The sequence below is a fragment of the Numenius arquata genome, chromosome 11 (assembly GCF_964106895.1).
Source record: "Numenius arquata chromosome 11, bNumArq3.hap1.1, whole genome shotgun sequence".
NCBI classification, from domain to species: domain Eukaryota; kingdom Metazoa; phylum Chordata; class Aves; order Charadriiformes; family Scolopacidae; genus Numenius; species Numenius arquata.
In genome coordinates, this window is record NC_133586.1 from 14,963,401 (window position 1) to 14,976,415 (window position 13,015).

The 13,015-nt window shown below is 42.0% G+C and overlaps 1 protein-coding gene across 1 annotated transcript in view; it reads right to left on the reverse strand.

Annotated features, from left to right (window-relative positions):
* PRTG (protogenin) overlaps positions 1-12,075 on the reverse strand; it is an 86,152-nt gene extending 74,077 nt beyond the window's left edge. Inside the window, 2 exon segments of the mRNA XM_074156424.1 lie at positions 10,991-11,293; positions 12,000-12,075. Coding sequence (XP_074012525.1) covers positions 10,991-11,293; positions 12,000-12,075 — 379 coding nt within the window.
* Positions 12,076-13,015: the final 940 nt, after the last annotated feature.

Consider the following 13,015-nt stretch of genomic DNA (forward strand, 5'->3'; position numbering starts at 1 on the left):
ATGTACAAAGTTTCTCTCTCCTCAGGCAAAATGACAGAGTCGTGCCAGAACTCCCAGAGAATATTTCCAGTTAACATCAATTTGCCGGATGTCACAGACAAGTTTAATGAACAAAATGATAAATGTCTGTCATGGCTTCATAAAGTCAATGAATTCTCGTTACAAAGAACATACATAATGCACAGCTCTGCCTGAGGCACATGTTACAGTTATTAGAGGTTTACTAGAGATCTTGATGTGGACAGTGAAATGGTAATTTAGTAATTTACACTAGTTAATTTGCTGATAAGTTACCTAAAAAATTATTAATATGTTGAAAATTGTACAAGCATAAAAAAATACTTAAAACTCTTCTGCATGTTCAAAATCCTTAAGATTAATTTTAAAGTTTCTTTTAAAAGATAATGACTTGATAATTTCCAGTTGTATCAAGTTGTAAAACAAAAAACAATACTGTGTAACATTGAGCTGTTTTTATTGTACTTTGTAATGGCTATCAAAACAGCTTTTTCTTAACCATAATTATTATCTGATTTTGAAGTGACAGGCAGACCACTTGAGACAAGATATTACACTTCTGTCGAATCATTTTTACCTCATCTAAATTTGGGGTCAAAACTGACCTTAAAGTATCTTATGACACTTCCCTCCTTTGCCACAGCTGTGAAAATAAGCTCCACTGGAAAACAGTGCCTTCTTCCAGTCATCAGACAGGAATAAGAAACAGGGGATCACCAGAAACAGTCTAGCAAATCCAAAACAATGACATAGCGTGACAATTTATAAAGAGAAAAAGGGAAAATAAGAGTCCACGTGCATCAAAACCAGCCTGCACCTGACACGAGAAAGAGAAACAAGTGGAAACATGGGGGAGTACACAAATAATGAGAATTTTGAATATTAGAACAGATCAGCAAATAAATGAAAAGCTTTTCTATTTGACACTTTTTCCTCTAGATTTTGAGGTGTAAGGAAGTGAGTGTCTCTCAATACAGCTTAAAAGAACTGACAATCCCACTTTGTAAACAAGCTGATAGATGACTTTCATAATTTTACTGGGAGAAAGAGAAGGCTGACCATTGCTATTTCACATGAAAAACTCAAGCTGCAAAGTTTGAGGAGATATAGAAGAGTAAGTTATTTGTCTAATTCTATTTTATCTTGTTTTGTCTTCAATCTGAAATGGCTCAAAGAAGAGCAAAAAAAATAAAATAAAATAAAAACTCTCTTGACTGGAAGATTCAGAATGATCTCTGGTTCAATGCAAGATTTTAAAAGTGAGTTGTGTATCTACCAGGGTGTACAAAGATGAGTTAGTATACACGCGGTAAAATTACACTGATCAATTAAAAATCCAACCTTTTTTCTACTTTTATAAGTTTATCAATTTGCTAGCGATACCATTAAGACCTGAGGGGTTTGCACAAGAAATTCTGATCTACTGAAATGAGAACAAACAATGAAATCAATCAACATGAACAGGATTATTATCTGCAGATGCTAAAAATCAAATCTGAAGATACAGAGTTGCTTCTGTTCACAGAATCCCCTCCAGTTTCCAACATTCATGCATACACAAGATATACATCACAAGCTGTAAAGACTTAGTTTAACTGCCCCCTAGCTATGTATTAAAAGAACACCAGATGACATGTTTAATGCTTGTCATAACTTTTATGTACCCCTTACTCCTGGTCAGTCAGGTGACTATTTCTTTCTCTCATAGGCAAATCATTTCAAAATGGAACTACTGCACCTCAGAGCTAAAGAGCACACTTCCATTACACATACTTCTAAGACAAGGCAAATCGTTGCTATTAGTAAATTCAAAGTCATAATTTTAGCATGTTCTGACGCTAGAAGACTAGAACAATGTAAGTTTTGCTGCTTTGCCATCAATATACCACTAAGTGTAGTCTGTAGCTAGAGAAAACTCTTTTCTCCTTTCTAAAATACTGTATTCATCCCACCTAAAGCTGTGATTCAGGAAAGCCTGCCAATTTCAGACAGAACTGTAAAACTTGCACAGAATGGAATCTGTTGCCCATTCCAACATCTACTTAAACATGGGCATGGCAAAGATGTTTCACATCAGAATACAGACCTAGTGAATTGCAATGTTTTGAGACAAACCCCATCCTATCACCAGTGCCTTTATATTGGCCAGTATGTAGGAAGTTTTTTTTCTGAGATTTCTATAGATGGGAAAGGATATCAAAGACCCTTTCTGCAGTTACGTTCATGCTTTTCACAACAGATTACTGTCATAATTCAGAAACAACAATGATCTTACTGCCTGTTGTGCAGGAGAATTTTACCAGGACTCTGTATGGCAGGCATCGCTTTCAAACACAGTTCTTGTCAAAGGCTGAAGATGTAATTTGCTCAGTAGTATTCTATTTTACCAATTTTTTCAGTGGTAGAAGTCAAAGTGTAACTGTAACCTCTTGAAAGGAAAAGTCTTGATCATTATTGCTTATGGAAGGGACTGCTGAGATTTGGATTTATTTTTTTTTAACACTGACTTAACTGAGCAGATGGCTCAGTTGTATTTTCTCTTCTAGCAATGTACCTTAAAAATGGCCATTGAGACAACAGTTTAGTGTCTACTGAAGTATCCAAAGGCAGGACCTCCACGCTTGTAGATTATTAAACATTTTTGCACATTTTTGTAAAAGAGAAGCCTTGCTCTTTGAATTTTTCAGTTTTCCAATGGTTTTTGGCTTTGCATCTTTTTGGATCTGATTTCAGGGGGGAGGAAGGTTTGTTTGGGTTTAGGGGGTTTGTTTGGGTTTGGGTTTTTTTAGGAAAATAATTCCTTGATTTATGTTATACAAGGGAAAATTACATGAGCTGGCTGTTTCTTGTACACTCTAGTTTAAACCAATGCCCAGATTTAGTGACAGGAAGAAATATCGCAGGTGAAAGCATTAAAGTTGCATTTCTTTTCAACTTTCCTTTCATTTCTCAAGGTCACCTGAGATATTTTCATTGAACAAATCCCCTAACTGTGGAGATCTAGGATATGGGTGGCACACCCTTGTGCTCTCATGCTCTTGTCCTGTATTAACAGTCTTAGACAGTAAGGACAGGTTTCCAGGAGAAGCTGGGACAGTGTCCATCATGTGTTCTGTGAGCCTCGCAAGTCTCTACGCCCATGACTGCAGAGAACCCTACTTCATAAGGTTTCTACCTGTTTTCTAGTTCTATAACAAAAGCTCTTGTCCTCAGTTTTCTAGAACTTTGTAATCAATGCATTTCCATTTATTTCACATTCCAGAAGTCCTTTCCTGAAAACTTTGCCTACATGCAGAAACAACTTCCTAAGATAATTTTCAAGTAGTTTATGGGAATAAGTGTGTACATGCGGATTCTTACTACTTTGGTCAGAAGAGAAGATTAGTTTATACAGGTGTAAGCCTAAGAACCATGATTACAGAAGATTAAATAACTGCACTCCTTGCTGACTTTCTCCCTCCCCAGTAAAGTGTCCGGTAACACTTCCAGAGATGAAGTAGTATCTTTGTACATTGCAACTTTTGCCTCAAATTAATGATTAAGTTCTGATAAAAGCTTTGGATGTAAAGCTTGTTGTTAGCATTTCTATGTCTTTTATAACGTTCATTTTCAGTATTTCATTTCTCACATTGCATCCTACTGCTCCAACATCCAGTAAATGAGAAGGTACTCACTGAATACTATCACAGTTGCTCCAATGAAGTGCTCAGGCTAGAGACAAACATAATTTCCTCAAGCTTAACTGCTGAAAAATTTGCAGAGTTTTCCCATCAGCCAAACCCAGGCAATACCCTGACCACAGCGGGAGTTTTAAAAGCTGTTCAGTGTAACGGTGGCACAGAAAGACTCAGTAACCCTGAAATCTTTACCCCATAAAACACAAAGATTGTGCATTCTGTCATTCTTGGGTTATGATAATAAGAATCTAAGTAAACTTCATGAGCACACAGGAGACCTATGTGCATCTGGGGGGAATGATACCCAGATCCTATTCCCCTAAGCTGCAGATGCACTAACGTGTCAGAAAACTCCTACCAGAAGCCCAACAGAGCCAGGCAATTGGGAAACAAGCACTTCGGAACAGGGCCTTGAGTTGGTAACTGTATTATCCAGATGCCACTTAGTTTATTTTGCCTTCATGAGCATTCATGTTGTTAAAAACAAAAAAAACCTACTACTTGCCTAAGGAGTTCAAACACTATTTAATTGAAATAAACCCAACCAGAATTACTGTTGAGTTATGAAATAAAGTAATAGCAGTAGAGAAAATGTGTCTAGTACGGCTTATTTCCATTTTCCTCTAATACATTAGGAAGGCCATCTCCCTTCAAAACTTCTACATACAGAAAAAACAACACAGACGAGGAGGTTACAATAATTCCATAAAGCAAGTCATAGACAAACCCTCCACACTCCAGTGGTTTCACAACCATCTCCTTCCTATGTCTGCTGTTTATCTCCATCTATTAAAAAAGTAACAATTTCACCCATCCAAACAAAAAACGCTTCCACCGTAGATGTAGCTTTTGGAGGCTGCCAGATGGATTTTGAACTCCCAACACAGATCATCCAGTGTGATTTTTTTTTTTTCTCCCCTAACTCAATTGCTGAGACAATCAACTTTAAAGTGTAGACACTGCTTAAAATGCTGCTGCTTAAAAGCTACATAGAGGTTGACCCTAATAACTAATGTTGACCATACAACCCACACTTACTCAACAAAATGTGGAGACTTGACATTGTTGATTACTTTTTCACTTAGGTGGTGATTACCAGTTATAAAGACTGGAAGTAATCAATCCCAATTTAACAGCTGGGCCTATTGATGAAACAAAAAAAACAATGCAAAACTAAACAAAAGATTAATGTCCACAATTTTGGAGATAAGATGTGGAAAAATATGAAATCCTGAGGAAAACACACAAAAACTGAGCACAAGCTCGTCCAACAATGGAAATAACCATATTTCTGTAGGAAAATGCTTAGTAACTTTTAAATTCTTCCTTCAAGATTCTCTTTTGTCATTGTCTTAAATTGTTCTGCACACCATCAATAGCCACAGCTGTTAAATTGTGAAGACGTGACAACAAGTCTCTAGGCAAACAACTGCTCAGAGTGAGATCCTTTTCTTTAGGATAATCAGAGCTGGCTGACAAAAGGGGGCCTTACTGAATGCCCTTTCAACAATTCCTAACCAAGAAATGCAGAGAGAGAGGGAGGGGGAAGAAAAGGAGCAGTGGGGGGGAGCACCACACTGCAAGAACAGAACAGCATCCTTTGCTGCCCTACATTGCTTTGCAAGTTGAAAAGAAATCGCAATAGTTTAGTGCACATACCACACGTAGAGCTTGCACCAGGTAAGAACTGTGCTTCTAGTCACAGCTCTGAACAGCTTCTAGCATGGTACCATGTTTTCCTTCAACATTTCTCACATAGGTGAAGGTTTTATTAGCTACAGAGTACACTGCCTGAGCATTCCTTTAAAAAAGAAGCTGGTAAAAACTTTATACATTATAAAGTTAAGGTGATAAAAACTAGTAAAAGTCATAACAGCTTTGGCCCTACTAGCTAGGAAGAAAAGTAAGAGCATGAAATGCCTCAGTTTGGCATTATGGTTGACACAAATTTGAAACTCAGGTGTTGAGGAAACCCATAAAAAGCTTACTTCTCTAGCAACGTGGCAGTAGAAACAAACACTGCTCATGTGCACTGTTCATACATTTTTTGTCCTGGCAACAATATAAAAGCCATTCCTTAGTCTGTGGAAGAGCTCCTACAAGTGCAGACCAGTCATTGCTGAAAGAATATATAGGAAACGCCCCAGTACGACGGAAAAAAAAAATAAAATTAACTAGTGGTTATGTCTTAAAATGATATTGACAATTTCTTCTGTAAAGATCTTGTAGGAGCTCAGGTCGAAAGATGTCTGGGGAAGCTCTAGAGGAAAATCCTCCAAGAGAAACGGTTAAGAAGGAAAATATTTCCCAGTTTTCTTCTTTCTTCAGTGTATCTCAGTTAAAGAACAAAAAAATCTTACTGCTCTTCTTCACTATTATCAACTGACATTGCCAACTGAGACATTAAACGCCCCCCTCCTGCCTTAAATGCTGGAATTTAAATGCACCAAGGATCAGCCATGTGCACTCTCAGCTTAGAAATGGATTCTCCTCTCAGGACATTCAAATCAACTAACCAAAGCATTAGGAATAAGGCAGCACTTGTAAAAAATGAAAACAGGAGCTTCCTCAAACTGTCTGTAACCACAATAGTTCTACAGCATTAAGACTTTGGTATCTCTTTTAACACAAGACTGTTGTCTACAACAGCCATTTGCCATTTCACTTCCACCTCAGTCAAAAAACATTTCTGCCTTCCAACCCCATCCTTCCATCTCAGAATTTGTTCTTCTCTCCGTTACTGTTGAAAATAACTAAAAATACATACATTTTGAAGACACCTGAAATGACAGATTCCATACAAAATGACAAACTATATTGTTAGACCACAGCTATTAATCCCTTAATTTAAGGCAAGATACTAAAATTAATTTTAAAAAAAATAGTAGCAGAAGGGCAAAATTTTTGCCTACACACATATTCCATGAAGGCAGTAGTTTGATGAATGCGTATTTTTGCAACAGTCTAAGTTTCAGTAGCCTTCCTCTGTCTTCACTAAGCCTTCCCACCTCCACATCATTCCTCTCAGTTACACCAGTGCAATCACTGTGAGTGGCTCTGTGACAAACCACATCAGGGAACTCATTTGGGTTAAACACCATCTTTTGTTTTAATTCTATTATTTTAGCCCAGATCAGTTCCCCCTTCAGTTAACCACACGTGCAGCTGTGCCCACACAAGGAAGGGCACAATGCAAAAGTGGGAACAAACAGCTGGAAGTGCTAAGAAAACATGATTGTCACAGTACAGAATAAGGCTCAGCTGGATACACTCTTAAGTGCAAATACTCAAAAGCAGAGCAAAAGATGTTATTAGGATATCAAAACATAAATATTACCAATTATTGGTAGACAGTGGGACCAGAAGTCATATCACTGCCACAGCAGGTAAACAAAATTGTAAAATCTCCACAAAGTATAACCTGCTACGTGTAAAAGGCCCAGAGTTTCACAAACTGCAGTGCAGTGTGCACACACAGCTTCCCTCCAGGAGTGTGTTCCCAGAAACCTTCTGCTTGCATAACCTTTCACTCTTGTGAAATGTAGAAACCCATACACGAAGAATTGGCCTAACGTTTCCTGTAATTCACAAACATTAAAATCAATTCAGCCAAGTTACAAGAGGAGAAAGGGTTATCTAGGAATGCTCGTACCCACCTGTATATATCCCATCCAACCATCTTAAGACTTCAATTTCCACTTTTTGTGAAAAGGAAATAAACAATGAGCATCCTGTCCAATCACTGCCCAAAGCCCATGTTACCAGCTTCAGAACACGATCTACCTTCTCCATTTCTTCTTAATACTATCTTATTGGAAGTCTAGCTTTATTTTTAGACAGAATCTTACTTAACTGTGGGTAAATAGTCGTAATTTAAAAATGCAGGAATACAAAAATCTCAGCTTGTTTATTTTTGTCTGATTCAAAGCTGCACCAAAATTGCTTTCTCCACTTTCTCCACAGTCTACATTCCTTTTATATTCCATTAAAAGAGACCCCTCTTAGTAGCACTGGCAGCAGCAAGTTGAATTTTGAGTAAGTCATACTCTCCACTATTAGCATTTTACCCCCACATGTTGCCTCACAAAGAACCACACGGGAACCTCCTTCACTCCCCCCACATCAATTAGCCTACTTTGGAAGCAACTACAAGCATGTAGTGAAACTAGTATTTATTTTTACCTAGGCAATACCTCAGCTCCACAGTTTCCTTTAAAAAAGTAGGGGGATCTCACCGAAAAAAAGACCTAAATTAGTCAAATTCTTTTGTGCATGGATGAACAACAGGAAAGCAAAGCCTTGGGGCCTCTGGGGAGGAACCCTGTCCCTGCAGACCTACTCTGATGTGCTCGGGAGATAAGGCTCCATAGTGACACTTAAGGAAAGGCCTGCTCACATTTGAATTTCTGCATTCCTCAAGAACAATTCATGGCAATCACTAACTTTGCAGAGGAGCTACATGAAAGCTTTGGCCAATGAATGAGGGTCATCTGCTCTTTATCACAAGGGTAAACCTCATCCTGGCCAGTTTCTAACCTTTTAACCCTGTGAATTCTTAATTTGCACATGAATAATGGAATTCTTGCCAAGAGTGCAACCTTCAGCTTCCAGTTCCTAACTTTAGAAACCAAGACCTGATCTCCTTGTGTGTTCAAATCTTAAACTCTTGGACAGATTAAAGTTTTTGATTTCCAAATGCAACACTAAACATTACAATTCTGAAGCAAAAGATAAGCTTACTGGCAAAAGCTCTGACCAGGCAAAGTAAAAGAACATCCTCGCACCCTGCTGCTACCAGAGACTGAAGAGAGCATTTGCTTTTTTCCTCCAAAGAAAGAATGCCCATTTAATGCCTATTCTCCACCTGTTTAATATGTATAGTTCCTTCTGCACCCTAACCACAAGGTAATTTGCCTTCACAGAAACCAAAAACTGCTTCTAAACAAAACTATAAACCTACAAAATCCACCACACGACTTTAATTTATTTCACTTAAAACATCTGCGAAGTTCAATCAACTCATGATAGTAAGCAGAAACACTGTAAAAATGAGATATAAAACTAATTTTGCACGTTTTATGAGCTTCAAATATAACAATACAAATTACTGCTTTATTTCACAGCTTTACAGTAAAGATGACATCCTGAAACCAGTCAGATTGGAATATGACTAAAAAGAAGAGGCTGCTACATAGGATAACTTCGTGTTTGGCCACTAGTTAACCACTTAATCACTAAGTCAACAACACTTACTGTGATCATTATGGATCCACTATCTCTTCCAGTTTTCTCCAACAGCCATAGGAAACTTTTCAAGTATTCAAAGAAGAAAAAGAAACCTTTTGTCACAGTCTTACAGGGAAGGGGAGAATTAAAAAAAAAAAAAAAAAAGAGAGAAAAAGAAAGGGCTGCAAAACAAGAGTTTCACCCCACAGCATGCAACCTATTAGCTCACAACTCTTTTTGGTGAAAATCTTTCATCATCAAAAAAACCCAAAACTAAATTAAATCATCTTTCTGGTGAAATAATGTGCATGCAAGAAACAAACATTTGTAAAAGTTCAGTACTGTCTGAATAAACCTAGCTACTACAAGAGTATTAATATGCTGTACCACTATAGCACTCCACACTATTCCAGAAGTCCTGATATTGAGCACAGAGCTCATCCTGCAACTTCTCAGATTTAAAATGGCCCTGAATTTTCCACAGTCCTACACAGAGAATCCATCAGCCACTGCTTTATTAACAGCATTTATTAACAACAACAAAATTCGTACCCTCTTAAGAAAGGTTTTCTTCAGTCTGTTTAATAATGGTGCATATTAATACTTTGTTTTTCATCGTTTTATCAAAAGTATCCAAGAACTGCTGGGGCTATTAATCCTGTATGCAAGTAGGATGCCATGATACAAAGTAAAAAGTATCCAGGTTTTTGAAATCGAGAGTTCACAGATCAGCCTTTTACAGTACGTGAAAAACTCATGACTTACTTGAAGCCACCTGCTTCCAGGCTGGCTTGCAACTGCTCAGTGCTCTAGCTCACTGAACAAGGTATTTCACACCTTTCTAGGGTATCTCATGGATGGTATTTATTATCAGTTCAGAAGCACACAGAACAAATGTTAATGCTCAGGCATTTTTTAATGTAAGCTAACGTACCAATTGTATTAACTAGTTCAAGACTGAATTTAGTAAAACTTGCAATTTACAATTAATGTCAAGCTTCCATAGAGGTATCAGTGCCACAGTTTTGTGCAACTTGCTACTAAGAACAGAGTTGAAGAGGTCAAAGGAAGCCTTTTCCTATTAGATTAAGTTCATCAGTTAAGTCCTATTATAGGTGAAACATGAGAAGACTACATAAGCTGTGTATTCTCAGTGTTATACTTTCTTTGAAATAACTCCACGTACTTTTGGAAAGAAAAAAGATAGTGTTGTAGAAGCAGCCTACTGGCAAAGTGCCACACGGGCACAGAAGAAGGCATGGCATTCAGTTCCTAACACACATCTCTTGCTCAATACATTTAAAGATGCAAGGAAAACGGAGGGCAACACACACTCAGGGTCAGACTGTTAAAGCCATAAAGGCACTTACACACAGCTATTTCCTTCACCATTCATCCAGAGTAGGGAGTCACACTAGAAACATGTCTCTCACTTCCTAGTGGAACCACGTAATAGGCCCTCACGGCTGGTTCCAGAGGACCCTGAAGCAGTTCCACAAGGGACAGCACCCGCATCTGCTTGGCTGAACACGTGTCAGAAAAGCAAGGGCTTGGTAATTTAAGCCTCATGGTTCCCCAGAAAACCTTTCCCCTCCCAAAGACAGCCATCTCTATCATTGTTCTGCCCTGCCCCGAGATGGAACACAACGTTAAGCGATTGAACAAGGAATAATAATTTTTTATCAGATTTGTACATAACCCTTCTAAGGCTGCCTGAACAGCACTTGAGAAACAAGACCCAGGACCTTTGCAGCAGGTTGCCAGCATGGCTCTGCATCACCACCTGCTCTGGAGACCAGTGACCCACATGAGCTACCCACACAAGGCACCACTGCCCAAGAGGTCTCATAGGTGGCCGTGCCGCTCCTGCCGCATCAGGGACTGAAAAAGGAGCCACCACAAGTTTTGCTCATAATCTTTGCACATTTAAAAAGAAACAAAGAAACAGAGTTTGCTTTGGTAGTTTGTCTTTTCAGGTACAAAATCAAAAGGGTGGGTTGTTATGCTCTGTTCAGGGAATTGCTGTCACAAACTCAGGAGCAGGTTAATAAACAAGAGCTGGAACTTACTTGCTAGCGTGAGGTGGCTTTTTTGACTGAGAATGGCCCCATATTTGTTCAGAGCTAAGCACTGGTAAAATCCTTCATCAGACAGTTCTCCTTTCTTTCCTTCCACCTCACTGATATACAACGAACCATTGGATAAAGTGTAGATCCGTTCATTTTCAGATACTTTGCCTCCATTCTTCAGCCATGTAATAGTTATAGGAGCTTCACCACGGGCCTGGCAATCTAAAACCACTGGATCCTTCCTTGAGACAGTAACGTCCTGAGGCTCTTTCACAAAAAACAGTTCACTAAAGCACCACACTCCTAAGAGAGAGAAAAAAAGATTTTGCCTGTAAGTGCAGAGGTACAAGTTACCAAGTGCGAGCTGCAAGTCATCGTGCTGAACCCACAGCATGAGGTAAAACCGTCTGTATTACAGGCTCCGAGGTCTCCCAGCCCTCCAAACTTGGAAAACTCTGGGGAAACTGTGGTGCCGGCTTCAAGTAGAGTAAAGCCGTCAGCCCGTAGAACACCCAAGCGTTGCCTCCTAGTTTTCAAACGCATTGTGCCAAGGAGCTGGAGAACGAGAGCCTTCGACGCCCGCCGCCCAGCCATAACCAGGGCTGGGCACGGGAGGCGGCGGCGCGGGGCTGCCACACAGGTGCGACCCTCCCGGCTACCGGGGCTCGCCCGCGCCTCTCGCTAATTTTACGAGCCTGCCAAAGGAGCCGGAGGGGGGCGAGTCGTAAAAAGCTAATTTTACAAGAAATCGTTAGCGAAACCGAACCGGCCCGCCGCCCCTCACGGCCCGCCGCAAGGGCGCCTCCCGTCCCCTCAGAGCACCCCGTTAACGGTCGCGCCGCGAGGCCCCGCCGCCCGCTCGCGCCCCCTGCCGGCGGGGCGGGCCGCCCATCCGCGGCGCCAACAAAGCGCGGGGCCGGTTCCCGCTCCCGGTGCTGCCGGTGCCGGGTAAATACAACCACGTGCGGCGGAGAGGAGAGGAACGGAGCGGGAGCGGGGCCGTACTCACCTGGCAGCGGTAGCAGCAGCGCCGGCAGCAGCGCCCGCAGGCGGAGCGGCGCCATTTAGCTGGAGGCGGCTGGCATGCCCCGCCGGCCGCCGCAGAGAGAGACCGGTCAGCGGGCGAGGGGAGGAGACAAGGGACGGACGGAGCGGCCCCGGCGCGCCCGTCCCGGCCCTACTCTCCGCATCTCGTCTCCATTGGCCTTTGGGGAGGAGAGGGGCGAGGGGCAGGGCCGGGCGGGGGGCGGAGGGAGGGAGGCCGCTGGACGGGGCGGGCCGCCGTGGCGGACAATACCCCGGGGAGGGGGGGCGGCGGGACCCACCGGCCCCGCGCACGAGGGGCGAGGGGGTCCGGCGCCATCTGGGCCGGGGGGGCCGAGCAGGGCTCGACCCCCGCCCGGGACCCGACGGCAGCTCTCCCCCGGGACAGCCCCGAGCCGGCCCGGCTGTGGCGTTTCGCGGTCAGGGTCTGCCGGCCATGCCTCCCCCCACCACCGCAAACGGCAGCCCTCTCGCCGGCGTGGAGCATCTGCAAAACGTGCGCTTAGCCAGCCCCGGCTCCACCAAAGGTCTGTGCCAACGCGAGAGATGCCCACCTGGGGGGGTGTGTGTGTACCAGCCCAATGCAGCAGACCTTGCAGGTGCCGTGATGTCCAGCTTTGGGAGAGTATCCTCCCCCTGCCTGGGTGAAACTGGCTTTCCCACATACACAGACTAGTTTTTGAATGGGAGAATAGGAAACAGAGGGCCATTTTTTGTCAATGGCCATGGCCGATAAAACCACTTCCAGATGGCCGTGCGGTGCAGTGCTCTGCTGCCGAGGATGAGCTGCCCTTTACTTGTCTCCACCAGAAAGCAGCCAGAAGTTTACATCTGCCTCGAGTCCAAAATGTAGCTTGCCGAAGTGCAGCCTAAAGTGCAAACATATGGCTTGAGAATCACGCTATCCACACCCTATGGACCATTTGTATGGGAGACAGCATCAAATCAAATGCTGCCACTATCATTTAAGCTTTCAGCATC